The following is a 16,281-nucleotide window of genomic DNA, read 5'->3' as shown; positions in this document are numbered from 1 at the left end:
TTGGAAGGATGGAGGTGTTGCAGGATGGAGTGAGGAATAGCTCTGGGTGAGAAAAAAGAAGTCTGAGCCCATAAATGGGAAATGCTGGAGTTGATGTGCTCAGGATTAACAGCAGGCAGTTGCATAATCCATGTAACTGCTGTCAGGGATGATGCTTCCAGCTACTTACTGTATTTGTTCTTTGGAGGGTAAATGAAACAGTGAGGGTTTAGTTGGAATGCCCCATCCCTGGCAGTGTTTAAGGCCAGGTTGGATGGGGCTTGGAGCAAGCTGCTCTAGTGGAAGGTGTGTCTGCCTGTGGCAGGGGGTTGGAACTGGATGAGCTTTAAGGTCTCTTCAAACAAAACCTTTCTATGAATCTAGGCCACTCTTTCCAAAGCCATTTCTTACCCCACAGCTGATGGAAGTGCTGTACCTCGGAGATTTGCTTAAGATACCAGAGAGAAGTCAAGCTGTCCGTCTCTGACTCCTCAAGGTACAAGTCTTGCCCTCCTCCCAGCAGCTTAAGAGTCCACCAGCACTTTTCAGGCTTTTTCTGAAGGAGGTTGTCTCTGAACTTACTGTTGGAGGGGGCTGCCCTCGGAGATGGTGTAGGTAGCATCTGGAAGGATATGTTTATTGCTCCGGGTTCCTAAAGACTCCATGAACATGTTTTGCAATAGAAGACACCTGGTTCATGAAGGCTGTTCTGAGATCCTGTTGTGTATGGTTGTGGTGGTTTGGTTTCTTTCCTTGAAAGCACCGAGACCCTGGGTGCTGGCGCTGCAGGGGATGAGCCTCCGTAGCCAAGTGTTTTGCTTGGGCTTGTGTCCGACTGTGAAGCCAGAGCATTTCCAGTGCAATCCCCATCGCTCCGTGCTCCGCGCTGAGAACATTTGCTGTGGGCTCCCACTCCGTCCTTCTGGTGGAGACTTGTTCAGTCACCGTGCTGACACGAGCCATGCAGGCACCGCGCTTACTCAGACTCCGAGCAGCCTTTTCATTTATATAGCCACTGCCTCCTCCAAGGAGGCTAAAAATAAAGAGCTTACTCTGAGTAAGCAGCTCGCCTGCCTTCCCAGGGAGGTTGCTGTGATGTAACTCCTTCCTTTTTCTCCCTCCTGCGAGGAGCAGGGCCTCAGCCAGAGGAATGACTTGCCGAGGAGCAGGAGGATGTCTCTGAGCTGATTGCTGGCTGCAGCGGAGCTGACAGTGCCGACAAGTGCCACCTCCCACACTGATGCACTTGTGGCAAGGCCCCGTGGCACAGGGGAAGCTCACACTCAATGGGTAGCAGCTCGAATCACGCCCCAAAGCTGACAGGGAAAAGCACATTTCAGTGGAGAGTGATGTCAGTGAGGGAGAAGCAGCGTGGAGGCTCGGAGCAAGGCAGCCTGACAAGTGCTAAAAGGGCCTGCAATCTGCATGGTGTCATAATTAAAGTGGCTGCCATTAACTGGTGAAGCCAATTAACAAGTAATACCAGACACATCAAACCTTTCGCTCCAGTGCCCTCAGATGCTTAGGAAAACCAGGTGGTTTAGAAGAGCCCCTCATCACGTTGTGCTTTGTACTGTGGAAGTTAGACCTGAATTAGTTGTGTTAGATCGGGGTGTGGGAAGCTGCTGTGTCTGCTGCTGCAGAAACATGGGCCAAAAGGATTGTCCTACTCTCCTCTGCCTGGCTGGTCGAATTGGTCACCATCCAACCCACCTCCACCACCCCCCAAACAATACAATAGAGAAGGGAGCTGAAGCACAGAGAAACCAAACCGCATGCCCAGGGTGACATAGGCAAACTTAGTGCAATGAGTGCTACCTAGCTCTGCATCTGCTTGGTCACAAAGTTTAGCAAGTCAGCTTTGGTTTGTATGATGAACAGGAGAAGTTCCTCCCAGGGAAATTCAGTGTGAAGAGAGTTCTATTTAGCTCCATCTTGAAGCTTTTCAGACATTCAGGGGCTTTGGGTGATGCATTGTAGATAGCCTCTTAATTTTCTTGGCGGCCTTGATGCGTCGGCTCTGCAGTCGAGTAGCACAGACTCCTTTTCCCAGGCATGTTCTGCCGGGGCAGAGACGTGTGTCCTCACATTATAAAGGGTTTCCCAGAGATCACAGCATCATTTTTTGTGTCAGTTCATTTTCTAGATCCTTCTCTCCCCAAATAACCCCCAAATAGGAAAAGAAAGTTCAAGACGAGCCCAGAGGGTGGCATTTGTTCCAGCTCCTTTCTCTGACCCTGGTGAGTACTGAGCTGTGCATTACAGACACCAGCATAAGTGTCTACCACTATAAACCGAAGCAGGAGATTCCTCCTGATAGCAGAAAGTCATCAGATGATTGGGAGTGCTGATAAGTGTCATGGTTTAACAGTGTCAGCTGTCAGCTAAGCCCCACACAGCTTCTCACTTGTTCCCCCTGGGTGGGATGGGGAGAGAATTGGAAGAGAAAAAGTGAGAAAACTTGTGGGTTGAGATAAAGACAGTTTAATAGGGAGAGAAAAAGCTGTGTGCAAGCAAAGCAGAACAAGGAATTCCTTCAGCGCGTCCCATGGTCAGGCAGTTCAGCCATCCCTAGCACAGCAGGGCTCCATCACGTGTAGCAGTGACTTGGGAAGACAAATACCATCACTCCAAATGACCCCCCCCTTCTTCCTCCTTCGCCGGATTTGTATGCCGAGCGTGATGCCATGTGGTCTGGGATATACCTTGGGATGTTTGGGATCACAGCCCTTACTAGCTGCTAGGAGGACAATTAACTCTACCCCAGCCAAAACCAGCATAATGAGTTTATTATCTTGTGATGTGCAGCCTGGTTCTTACAGCTTGAAGAACCATTCCTTGTCATTCACTGAATATAGTGGTTGTCAACCTGTGTGCCCTGGTAGGACACTGTGGCAGGAAGTTCCACAAGGTAATGTACTTACACTGAAAATTGTATTACGTTTGTGATTCCACCAGCTCCTCCTGGCTCTCAGAGAGAAGAGAGGTCTTCTGGGGTCATTTCCTTAGGCTTTTAACAACTGAAGAGATATAATTGATCAGGAAACACCCAGGCTGTAAGGCAGCAGACCTGCCAGGGTGAAGGCTTAGATGGCTGTGCAGTTGTGAAAGCACAAAATCTGTAGGTGGTGGAAGTTAAAGGAGTATAGGAGAGCGCAGGCCAACTGGAGTGTGATTTAGTTGGGAAAGTGCTGCATTTCTAGGCAATGACTCCTCTCTGCTAGCAAGGGAGGAATGTGGACTGGGAATGGAAACAGACCACAGTGCGCCGGGGTGAGGAGCTGGGGTGGATCCCATCTCTCCCATTTTCTGCCCAGTTAGAGCAAACAGGGCTTGTCCACAGCTGAGTTGGACAGGAAAGCGTGGCTTTGCTCGTGCCTGGTGCCACATGTCAGCTCCCTTTACAGCCCTCCATAGCCAGGCCTGCTGCTGGCTCTGGAAGAAGCCTGGTACATCAGGGCAAGCAGCGGTGCTCTGTGGAAGGGATCTGTATCAGAAGGTTGGTAGAGAAAATGGATTATTATGGACCTTTGAAGAGTAAAAGAATCGTTGTAGTTGGCTGTAACCTACGAAGAACTTTGTGTAATGATGAGAGCACACATTAGTATACACCAGATACAAGATTTTACTATTAATCATCTTAATTTTAATTGATTATAAAATAACGGGGGATAAATTTTAGGAACCTCTGCTTAATTCACTGTAATTACTATATGCTTAATTATTATAAATTTCATGGGGCAATAAAGGTATTAAAATAAATAGAAGAGTAGAGGCGCTCATTAAAACTGCATTTGACCTCTATGCATTGAAACTTGCTGGAGTGAATGCAGTAAAATTGGCTGCGGTGCGGTAGCAATGGGAGCTATTAATTCCCAATTCACAGGTCTTGGCAAGCGTGATGCAAATAAAGTCGGGCTTAACTATCTGTCTCACGTGAGAGTGGAGGGGACTTTGCTGAAAGAACAGGAGCCTGTGAATCAGGGATAATTTCAGTTGTGCAGCTGCGCAGGCATGGGGCTTCAGCCACTGGAATCTTGCACACATTCGCTTCCTATCAATAGTTAAAGGAGGATGCTCTCATAGGTGCGTCTCACCCTGCATTTGATTCAGAGCATGATTTAGGCATTTGGATGCTTATCCCACCCCTGAGCACTTGGGCTGGAAATCTGTCAAGAGCTGGTGTTTGAAGACTTTTAAGATCCTTGTTGCCAGACTCGGAGAACATTGTGCAGTCTGGAAGCAAGCGATGATTTAAGGCCAAATTTGCAATTCCATTGTTGTTGTCCTTTGGGTGGGGAAGAAGTTGGGTTTGCTGCTGTGTCTTGAAAATCGTCTTGGTGGGCTTTTCCTCCCTCTTTGTATATCCTTACGTTCTATAAGCATGCAGTGTGGGGCAGGGGAGGAATGTGAGGCTCTGGACCGAGTTAAATGTACCACTGATTTTCATAGAATCACAGGCTGGTTTGGGTTGGAAGGGACCTTAAAGCTCATCCAGTTCCAAGGCCCTGCCACGGGCAGGGTCACCTTTCACTAGAGTTGCTCCAAGCCTCATCCAGCCTGGCCTTGAATACTTCAAGGGCTTCTGGACTCTTTGGTGTCTCTTCTGGGCATTTCATTTTTAGCTGCTCCCACTGCAAAGGCTGTGCCGAGCACACCCATGTCCTACAGCATATGCACAGCACAGAGGGACAGGAAGGGTGGCTCTCAGCCAGCAGCCTCTCCAGTGGGAGCAGTGTCCTCTGTCCCATTCAGTCCTCTAAAGCCTGGCAGACAAACAGGCCACAGCCAGGGAAGCAAATGGAACTGCTGCTCTCTGCTTACTGAGGTTCCACTTCACCAACAAGTCATCCTCTGCGGAACATTCATTGTTATATAGGTGAATGGTTCTCACCTGTAGTGAGTCTGGCCAGCGGACAGGAGCTGGCACTTAAGCTTCCTCCTTCAGTGTGAATGTAGTTGTGGAGGAATGGTAATTTCCACGTTAAATGTCAGGGAGGCATTTTATCCTATTGCCATGGTACGCTGCTTTGCATTGATTTGGTAAGAGGGCATTCACGCTTTTCATGAGCAAGGTATGGGTCTCAATTGGATACTCTTGTCTCTGATTGCAAAATTCCTCTTTCTGCCTGCTCTAACACACATATTCAGGCTCATTTTTGCATGGCACTTAAATGGGCCTGAATATTTCACCAGCTTGCAAGATGATGCTGTGGCTTGTTTGGTACTTCGTAATCAGTTATTAGGACAGGACTTACTGAAATAAAATATGAGGGCAAAGCAAAGTAACATGCCTGTGGCATTAGAATGCTGATGGCAAGCTTGAGGCATATCAGAGAGATTGGTCCTGAGAGTAACATTTGCTGCCTTTCTGCTTTTGAACTTTTTTTTTTTTCCCCTCATTTGCCTGTTTCTGAGGTCTGGGATTTATCCTGAATTTAAGAACTGACAGGTTTTGATCATTTGAATAGGTATCACTGTTCAGCAGGGAATACGTGTGCCAGCTGAGATGTCTCTTAAAGCCAATTTGTACTACCAGTTAAAGGAGATGATCTCGAGACTGTAATGTGTTTCAGCTTTAGATTCTCCACCTGTACTGCAGCGTTCATCTCCTGGTCGTCCTAGCCTGAAATGCATTGCTCTCCCTTCCCAACCCTTCCATTCAGTGAGCCAAACACTTGAGCATGTTCTTTGGTGTGAATGCATATCAAACCAAAGAAAAACGACGTTGTAAGATTAAGAATCTAACTTTGATTTGTTAAGGTAGAGTACTCTTAGAGCCACAGTCATTCTTAATCCAAACCTCATCTCTTTGTGCTGAGGATGTGAAGTTTGCCTTCGGGTAAGCAGAATCACCCGCTATTGAATCTCCAGCATTTAAGGATGTAGCATCAAGAAAGGTACAGTGCCATCACTATAGGCTTATCGATAAGCTATGGAGCTGCACAGTCCACATTGCAATGTCTCTTAGGAAATACAGAAAGAAGTCAATCTGCAGTCTTGCAGATAACACACGGAATGCCTGGCATGCCCAGACATACTTGACTGACCCTTGTGGACCCAGTTTTGCCTCATTTCCCATGCATCTGTCCATAAAGAAGAACCATGAAGGGAAAGGAATGGTAGGAATGAAACATTTGAAGAATGCCTTCAAACATCCCGTTAAACCATCCTGCTGGAAACCGTAGCCTGGCACGATGGGTCTGGTTCACATTTTCCATGTATTTGAAGCCTTATGTTGAAGAATGAAGCCTCTGTTTTAAAGAACTGAATCCCTAAGTGGGAAAAGAAAGAGCCCAGCTGTTAGTAAGGCACTTAAGGTTATTTTGCTTTTTATTGGGTTTTGTTTTGTTTCAAATCCTTCTGGTAAGTGTAGCTGATACTGTTAGTTGTTGAGTTGTTTAGAGAAATCTGTGGGAGTTCACTGTATGGGTGTTGAGGTCAGGGGAGCCTGGCCTTCAACTGTGTGCCCGTATCTACTCCTGCAAAGCCTGGGAGTGCAAACATAAGTATTGATCTAAAGTAAGTCCATGGCATTTGAAGTAATAAAGGAGTGAGAGACGAAAACATCCAGGAAATATTCAGTGTTTCCAAAGTATTGGTTTGAATGGGTTGAACTTTGCCTGGTTGGGAAAACATCCATATTTAGCTCATGTTTGCAATGGAGTGTGTGGCTCTAAATCCATCCGGTTGCTGAACAGATCCCTCAAGTCCAAGTGTTCTTGGTGGTACCTGGTGACCATTTTAATGATGCTTTGCCCTTGCTCCCTCTCAGTGCAATGTCATGGTCGAGCATGCAGTGGTGCAGGAGACAAGGATGTCTTTTGTGGGTCTTGATGCATTTACTCTTCTGCTGCCCAGGGAGGGGCCACGGCAGCCCTTGTTATCAGGCTGTCAGAAGAATTAAGACTCAAGCAGTTGCGTGAGCAGCGGGATGATTGAAGGCCGGTTTCCGATGGACTTCTGTCTCGTAATTGATTTCCTCTGTGGGTTTGTGCTGTCTAATGAGGTGTGAGCTAACACGCCAGCCTTCCCTGTGGTGGGAGGTGAGAGAAGCCAGGCGCCTCTTCGCTCCGCCGCTGCAGTCTCCTCACTGAACTTAGGAGAACTCGGTATTGTCGAGACCTCTGCCCTGCTGTCAGATTTGCTTGGAATTAGTGGGCTTCAAAAGTTACTAAAATGGGGACAGATAGGCAAACACACAGAGCAGGGTGAACTTCTGTACCCCTTGCTCTTTGAAAATTAGGCTTGAAAAAAGGAAGGAAACTGTGAAGTTGCTTTGGTCTTAAAAGCTTCCTTCGCCTGTATTAATCCTGGGATGGGAGAGTGGGCACAGAAGGGTTGGAGAAGGCACAGCAGGGAAAACTGGTAATAATCATGAGTATAATTCCATGCTAAAATATTCTCTCTTGCCTGAAGTACTGACAAGTGTGTTGGTTCCCAAGGGCTTGAGCAAATAAAAACCAGAGTCCTGGAGCCACTTTTGGGAATGATTTAGTTTCTAGCACTGTCTGAAACCAGAGGAAACTTCCCTGTGCCTGTTGCTTAGCTTCCCTGGGGCTGGCTAATCCCTGCCTGCTCTCCCTGGATAACTATTTGCTGGGAAGATGGGAAATAGGTTGGGCACTCTGGCTTGGAAGAGAACTATTGGAATGGCACAGAGCGATAGATAGAATGTATTATTAGCACTTGAGATTCTGGAAAACCATTTTACTCCTTGAGTAAAACATGGATAATTCTGCAAACCTTGGGAATCCTAAATGCTTTATTAAGACAGTTCAGATTTAAGAGTGGGGTTCCTAAATGTTTGTAGACTGCACAGAAGTGTCCTTTCATCCATTAAGCAGCACGTATCCTCAGGCATCCGCACAGTTAATAGTGTTAGCCCCAGTGGAAAGCCTCTTGAGGCGTTGCTGGCTGCACTAGAGAACGTGGATCATTTAAACATTAACAGCTTTGGTTATTAATTATTGTGGAAAATGTGGGGTGGAGAATGCTCAGCTGGGAATGTTGTCCCATGATGTATTTTTCCCTTGCTGCATTATCAAATCCATTTCTTCTGTGTGGGTGAAGTACTTTCAGAGCAGCATGATGAGGAGCAGAGGTTGTCTTGCCTGCTGCTTGGCTTACAGCTCTTGCTAGTGATGCTGGAGCATCTCTTTGGTGGGATGTACAGGTGATAGGATTTAACTTCATTGAGTTTAGTGTGAGCTCTCTTTTCAGCCAGTGCTAGAAAGGGAGACTTGAGCTCCTTTAAAAACTCTGCCTTGAGTGCTGGGGCAAATATGCCCACACATCAGTGCTCACAAGCCTCCGAATCCTTCACGTTGTCAACCAGGGTTGTGTTGAGCACCTTCTGTTCTTGAATTTGGCTCAGTCTCCAGCAAAGTCTGTGAAGCAGGGCTGGGTTATGTAGATGCCCAGGGTGAGTCACCCGCTTGGTGGTGAATAAGCTCTGCTTCTTGCTTCGTCTGCATCCAGCTAATACAGCTGTAATTACTGAACTGTATTTCCTGGACACTTGGAAGTAATTAGCTTGGTATAAAACTAATGTGTCTTGCCAAATTTAGGCTTAAAATTGTTTCTGTGATTCGGTGCAGTAATCTTCTATGAGATTTCAAGGTTTCTAAAAGATATTTTACTGGTGCTTGGCTTGATAAACTTGTAACACCGTAAGGCCTATTTGTCAAGGGGGTATAGAGATATTAAATGTATTTGGAATTAAATAGGTGCTGGCTAAATTCCTTCTTTACTTAAGTCCCAGTGATCCCAGTGATGTGGAGCCTGGGCATGCAATTTTGTTGCTGGCTTATTGAAGCTGAGTGAAGGTGTAAGCTGTGAGAATATGGGAGACTGGCTTTTCAAGTGATTTATATTTGATGGTCTTTCGCAAAAGCTAACCTTATGTGAATAGTATGCTTAAAGAGCTACTTTCCACCCCGGCTTTCTTACTAGTTAATGGCAGTACTGAGCTGAGATTAGAAAGAGGGATTTGCGATCAGCTGTTTCCCCTTCTAGTTAGGAGAGAAGATGAGGATACAGGAGGTAAGCTAGGTAGAAAAGATAACTGGAGATGCAGGGGGATGAGCAAAGTACTAAGCAAGTCCTAGCAGAAGTCAGCTTAAGCGCTGTTACATCAGTGCTTCAACACCAAGGCACATAGACTTGCCTTTGTGTTACAACTTCCACATGTTTAGACGGACAGCCTTAACCTCTGGCTCGTGCCTGGGCACTGACACTGGCTGGTTTGGGAGCTCTGTGAATTTAATTTGCATGGCTTCTTTCTGGGTTGTGAATCATAATTAAAGATAATGAGCCCTGAAGACAAAAACGAAAGCGCACATGGACATGGGTGTCTGCAGCACCAAACCCACATGCAGCTGTACAGCTGGAGCAGAGCAGCCTGCTCTGGTGGCTGCCCAAGGGACTGGTGCCATAGTGCTGGATCTGCAGGACAAGCCAGGCACTAACAACTATTTAATACTGTTGTGAACAGCAGGATTAGGCGCAGTATCCCTGGATTTGCGTAGGGAGAATTTCTGGGGAAAGCAGATAGGATTTTTTGGGAAGAGCTCCAGGTCGTGTGTTGGTAGGGTGTGAGTCCTCCTTGTTTCTCCATATGCTGAAGGGTTTTCCAGGTTGCCTTCCAGCTTCAGATGTTGAATGAGGATGGAATAATACACTGTTACATCAGTTTTTAATGATTAGAGGGCTGCTTTCTCATGGTATTTTTATAGTTTCTGGTGCACTGTTTGGTGTAAGTGTCTATACAAAGTAATATATGTCTTAAATGCTGTAACATAAGTGAGCTCATGGGGCTACTTCGTTGACTCAGTTGTTGGCTCAAGCTTTCAGTGTGACTTTATGGTCAATACTGGGAATTGAAAGTGGAGGAGTTACCTATGTTCTTAATCGGTACTTTGTTCTCCACTGCATAAAAAGACCTCTCGCTATTAATTGACCCATGATTCTTCTTCTGTGATAAAAATCAACATCTTGCTTTAAAAGTGTGTACATTGCATGTGTACGTATTTGGAAATAAATTCCTCATGTTTGTGTGTGTGTGCATAAATGCACAGATCTACAAGTCATGCTTCTGTCCACTTGTAAGTATGTAAAGCTGGTGGGTGTTTAACCCTGGACTTCTTTTTTTCACAAGAAAGATAAATTATAGAAGTGTGTATTGTCTTAATACTTCTGTTGAGGGATATGAAATACGCAGTGCTGATGCTTTGTATGGAATGAAAATGCTGTTGTAAACATCCAAAGCCCAGATAAGCTTTGCCTAGAGAGGAACCATTCATTAACTGGACCCCACCTCGTCCACATTCGTATAGATCATAAACCCTCTGTCACCACTACGGGGTTGTCTCAGCATCCCCAAACCAGCAATTTCTGCTGTATTCCTGTTGTTATCAACAGTGAGACTTGAATTATTCAGAAGATCTGGTTATATACTATTTATTTGTTTATTTGCACAGAACATCTTTTGTTTTGGATATGCAGCAAAGAAAGTAAGAGTCTTGCCCTGACCTTGCAGGGCTTCAGAGATAGATGGAAGGCTCATGTTCTTTAAGGCAGCTGGGAATTTATGGTGTTCCAAGAGACTCTGGCTCCAATGTGGGTTGTTGGCAGCAGTGCTGATAATCACAATGTGATAGCAACTGGGCTCTTTTATTTAAGATATGTTTAAATCTTACATTCTTGCACTGTAAGGTTATGTCTTTGCAGCCTATCAGAGTTGAGAAGGGAGAGAGGAGAAAAATCCCAGCCCAGAAACCCTTGTTTCAAAAAGGCTGCAAGCACAAATCTGGTTTGGTTTGTTTTTCATCACCTGGTATTTTTCTAGATCATAGGGGAGAATGGGCAAGTTGTTTACAGAGTGTGCCAATTGCTTGTCTAAAGCCCGTTTGTCTGAAACAGAGCACTGTTGTCTTGCAATCTGTTGGAGTGATACCTTGCTAATTCCCTGGATGAGCAGGCCTCTGATGTATGCTTGCATTTTGAGAGTTAGCAAATGTGGTGAACAAATGTTTCACAAAAGCCAGGAAAATGCACCACAAACCGTGTTCCATCTTTTCAGTATTCATTTTAATTGCTGACAGTCATGTTCCATTGAGGATACAGTAGCGTATCTCTTGTACACGCAGTAGGAGTGTGGTAGTACATGTCCTAAAGCGTTTGTTTCTGAACCACAACAGAGTTAGCAACGAGAGCAAAATGCTCTGTTGATGTATTGTTGATCAAAAATGTGTAGTAATGGCATCCCTAATATAGCTGCATCAAAGATTTCCTCGGTTATTGAATGTGCAGTCATCCGTTCGCAGTCAGCATCTCTCTAAGGCCTTGCAGCCAAACACGGCGGATACACGAGGTCAAACAAAGAGGTGCCCTGAGCCCAAATGTGTAAAGTCTTCAACACAGCACACATGTGGGTTAATCGTTTCACCTCAACAGACACACTCAATTAGAGCTTATCTATGCAGAATCTAATGATTTTCAGCTGCGTTTAGATGTTTAGGCTGTACAGCTTGTTGTAGTTTATTTCTGTGAATATATGGGACTAGCCCTGACTGATGGGAGCTCACTTGTTGTGGTGTGAATGTATCCGCGTGGGCAGGTTTCACTGCGGTTTTAACTGCATCTTCTGTTAAACTGTAGCTGGACCCATTTCAGACCAGTGAGGCAGAGTCCATAGCATTTGTGGGAGCAGGGGAGGGCAAACAGGGGAGACAGGAAGAAGAAATAGGTTATGTGCTCTTTTATAAAGAAAATACAGCAATGATGCATTTCTTGTGGATGTGCTTTTGGAGGAGTTTATAGATGCAATCTGCATCCATCAAACACATGTAGCAGAAGTGGATTAATGGGCATCTCTAACATAAAACATCCAGATCAGTTGCTCCTGGTTTGGGGGTTATTTTTTGGTGTGTTTTTTTTCTTCTAGCCTAGGTTTTTCCTGGGGGAACTGTATACCACAGATCTAGGATTCAGGGAATAGCTGGAGAGAATTTGTTTCCTCTTGCCTTCAGTATAGGAGCACATAGACTTCATTTTGTTGTTTTTTGGTATATATGAAATCCCCATCAGCCTTTCAACTCAAGGGATCAGCGCAGGCTCTTGGTCTGGTCCTTGTGGTTTTCCTGGGTTGTAAGTGGTTTTTACAGCTCAGAGAAATATGGATCAATAGGCAAAGAGAAAATATCTGGTGTCAGAAAGCGCTGTATTTCATTGTCTGCTCATAAAGAGAAAGCTGCGTGGACTCACAAATAAACAACATGCTTTGTAATTGCAGGGACAGCTTAATTACATTTTTAGGGCACGTATTTATTTACATCTCAGAATACACAACTGAATTGCAGGGAATAGTCTATGTATAGAGCTTAATTTTAAATTCCATGTAAATTATATTAGCATAAAATCTGTTAGACACCATAAAAGCATATAAGGGTTTTAGCTCCCTTTCAGCTCCGTGGGGCTATTCTCCTGTTTCCCCACCCTACCAAGCAGAAATACATCTTGTTGCTGTCTCATGAACCCATCATGAGTCCGGTGGTACCCTCATAAAATGGATTTTAAAGCCTGTTAATTATACAGCATGAAACGGGGCCCTGGCTGCCTGTCCCCTTGGCCAGAGGCTAGGCCTGTGGCACCGCAGCCAGCCAGGGGCAAGGGGCTCTTCTTGGCCCGTGGGACCAGGTGCTCCCTGCTCTGCTAATGAGGGCATGGGCCCTGCTAATGAGGTGATTGATCTTGCTAATGAGGGCAGCTGGGCTAATGAGGGTGTTTGCTGGCCCGGGCGTCGCCTTCCCACAGGCCCAGCCCCTTCCTGCCCGGACAGAGCTGCCGCTGTGGGGCGAGGCCTCTCCGGCATGGGGTGATGGAGCATGGCAGCACCCAGGTACTTCACCCGCTGTGGGGCGAGGCCTCTTCGGCATGGGGTGATGGAGCATGGCAGCACCCAGGTACTTCACCCGCTGTGGGGCGAGACGGGGGGTGAGCCCCAAGGGAGGGCTGTAACAGCTGGGGGTGTTGTGGGACCCCCGCCTATGGTTGGCAGTGCCTGTGTGGGGCTTGGATGGAGGGAATTCCGTGAGGGGCCCATCCACACTGAGGTGCCTGCTCTTAATATCTGGCCCTTAATCTTCTTTAGTGTAAAATATGTTCTGTAAAAGGGAAAAATGAAGCTTCTTCGGAGGAATGGTTAAATTTGTCAGGGGTTTGAGCCTGTGGGATTAGGAGGTTATAATCAATTATATTGCTGTCCTGTTATGCAAAGCAGAGCTTTTTGTTAGAGCCATTCTGTCACATTTTGGGTTTGGGGAGGTATTAAAATGCCTCCCCAAAGCAGAGCATGGGGGTTAACAAGTGTCGAGGTAATAACTTTGTGTTTATTTCTGTTCAAACCCTTATCCTTTCTGGTACTGGGCAGAGCGTGGCCTGAATTAAGGGTTTGCTGCAGTGTCTGATTTACTCACAAAGCGGTTTGGGTTGGAAGGGATCTTCAGGCTGTTCCAACACCTTCCACTAGACCAGGCTGTATATTCCAGACTTATGTGAAGCTTTTGAGTTCTTAAACCTTGATGTTGGACAGCTTTTGTCTGGTCCCGGTGTGTCCTCCCCAGACCTGGCTCGTGTGAGATTTGGGCCATGCGGATCTCGCACCTCCTCCCGTGCTTCATTAGCTCCTAGTGTGAGGCTGTAGTCTGAGAAGTAACTCTCTGGGAAGGGGCTCAGGCAGTAGCACAGCCATTTAATTCATTTTAATGAGGCTCCCGGCATACTTCTCCAGGTGCTCTCGTGTCAGGTCTGTGGAGATGTTGTGCCTTTGTGACAGGAGCGCTCCGTGCTAAAGAGGATCCCCGGAGATAACAATAGGATGTCAAAATGAAGTGAAACAAGGGCAGGGCAATTTTATGGAGATGACATGACAGGAGGAAGGCATGGGGGGAGGAAGGGAAGAATTTAAGCTGTCAGTACAGATTTACTGAAGGCTTCCCAATGTCAACTAGAAGAAATGTCAGCACGGCTGACTTTGCAGTGTCAAGGTGATGGCAGAATGAAGTCCGATCAACTTGGGAAGCATCTCGTGCTCAGACTGTGGAGACGAGCTACTGTCAGTAAAGATGATGTCAGGAGGATAATTATTTTGCACATTGCGATTTAAGTAGGCCATTGTTTCTGTAGAGCTAATTGGAATTTAGCACAAGGTAGGGGAACAGTCATTCAAAGAGAAAAGCTTCCAAACTGGGCTGATTTCTGTGGGAACACCACGAGTTTCAAACCCAGACCATGAGTCTGCTGCTGGGAAGCAGGGCCCCTGCCGGCCCTAGAGACTGTGTGCTGCCTGCAGTGGGTATAGGTGAGGCCTTGTGTGATCTGACTTGGGACTCTTTTTGGCTCCTGTGTAATGTTGGAGCCATGTTTTCATTTCTCTCTTAAGACCTCTGCCTAGTGAATGTGAGAGCAAATGATGGAGTGCAGGAGTAAAATGGTATCATGTGGGAGTGCAGCTGTTAATTTAGGGAGGTGGGATGGAGGTATTTGAGGATGAACAACTGTAATTCACAGTCACTGGTGAAAATACATGTGTCTGTGTGTGATATTGGTGAAATTATTGGTGCTAAAATAGCTGTGTTGAAAGTCACTGGGTATTGTAGATGGCAGAATAAAGTGGTGGCAGATGCTGTTCCCATCTCTTAGGACTGTTTCAGGATGCTTGTAGAGTTGAGTGGAGTCCTGAGGAACGGGAAAAAGAAGTATACTGAAACGGAGATAGGGGCTCTTAGGGTTCTGCAGCTGTAACGTATGGACTGGGTGGTAAATTGTGTCATATATTGAGGAGCAGGCCTGGAGCGCACAGCTCATGGTTGGCTCTCTCTGCCTGCCTCTACCTACTGTGGCAGTGTGCTCCGATGTTGCCACATGCACTTCCCCTCGGTGCTATCATCCAAGTGCTGCCGTGCCTGGCACCCTTTCCAAGGAGGGATTTCCCTGTTAGTTAAACAGTTGCACTCACTGTGTGTCCTTTATCACAAAACAAACAAACAGGAAAAAATGTGCTGGAAGAAACAATTGAAGGACTAGCAGTCAGATAATAAATCCCCTGTCTTTCCACACACACTCAGTGCCAGCTGCAGACTAATTAAACTCAATAGTTCACAGGTGTTCCTGGGAATGACTAACACAGGAGCACTCTCCTCTTTAGGCCTCGTTAACATCTTTTTCAGAGCTCTTTAAATTTCATACACCAGCAACACTGAGCTAAACCCCATGAAAGACAGTAGAAAGGGACTGGAGCTATTGCAAGAGTGCTCTCAGTGTTAACACAGGCTACATCCCCACTCGATTCAACAGCTTATGCATTCTGATGGGTGAATCTTCTGGAGACTAGTGTAAGAAGGAAATTTGCTTCCTTAGAAACATTTAAGTTTCTGTAGTCAAATGAAATTCTTGCCTCTGGAGCTCGTGATATAATTTTACATGCTATTAGGGTGCCCATGGTGTGTACAGTCAGTCTCTGGCCAAATGAAACAGATCTAGTTATTTTGTTAAGGCTTATAATACCTTCCCAGGGAGAAGTAAACAGAAAGCAAGACTTCCTCCAGACCTCCCTGCTTATTGAGTCTTCCTCTGGGCTTTGACTGATCTAATGGTAATTTCCTTAGACTTTAGTATTAGGAAACTGGACTTGCCTACCCATAGCCTGTCTTAGTATAACACATTGCAGCAAGTGCTTCCAGTTCCGACCTGTTTCCACTAATTTTGCTGTGTAGCAAGAGCTCAGATTTTACAAGATCTCACAGGCTGGTGTAGGTCTGTGGAACAACCTACCTATGCATTCATCTGCTCCTCTTGGTTCATGTTCCTTTTGCCTTTTTTTTGTCTGTCTTTCAAAAAATCTGCATTTAATTCTGTGAGCTCTCATATGGGTTAAGAATGGCACATTAGAGGAGGTTTTTAGTGTTGTTTTCCCAGGTTCCCTAAAGCCCTCCTCTCTGAAGCTGGCCCAGACTCCACATAATTCTAGCTTTCCTCCTCAGAGAGAAAGCTCCTTGGCCAGAAACAAGGCAGAATTACTGCACTCAGATAGTCCAGAGAGAGAAACTACTTTGCCTGTGTAAGCTAGATAAAAATACTTTTATCCCATCAGCAGTGTCTTGGTGTACCTGATCTCTTGTATGCTTTACTGTCCTGCCTTGGTCACGCACTTTCCAGCAGGCTGGGATGGCTCCTGCATGGGTAGACGAGACAGAAGTTTTGCTGCTTTAGCAGAGGTACTAAGTGAAAGCAAATTTCATT

At 45.9% G+C, this 16,281-nt stretch overlaps 1 protein-coding gene across 7 annotated transcripts in view; it reads left to right on the top strand.

Annotated features, from left to right (window-relative positions):
- The window catches only part of AUTS2 (activator of transcription and developmental regulator AUTS2), a 733,730-nt gene that overhangs the window by 107,353 nt on the left and 610,096 nt on the right, over window positions 1-16,281 (top strand). Inside the window, exon 1 of one of the 7 annotated variants that reach the window (XM_062631940.1) lies at window positions 12,473-12,880. The exons of 5 other annotated variants lie outside the window; for them this stretch is intronic. In XM_062631940.1, coding sequence (XP_062487924.1) covers window positions 12,860-12,880 — 21 coding nt within the window. In that variant the 5' untranslated portion in view covers window positions 12,473-12,859. One more of the 7 variants, XM_062631936.1, reaches the window with a different exon arrangement.

The sequence above is a fragment of the Pezoporus occidentalis genome, unplaced genomic scaffold (genome assembly GCF_034315485.1).
Source record: "Pezoporus occidentalis ecotype Australia unplaced genomic scaffold, CSIRO_AGI_Poc_V1 ctg110, whole genome shotgun sequence".
In the NCBI taxonomy this organism is placed as follows: Eukaryota; Metazoa; Chordata; class Aves; order Psittaciformes; family Psittacidae; genus Pezoporus; species Pezoporus occidentalis.
Note: the sequence above shows the minus strand (reverse complement) of the source record. Positions and strands in the feature narration are given on the sequence as shown.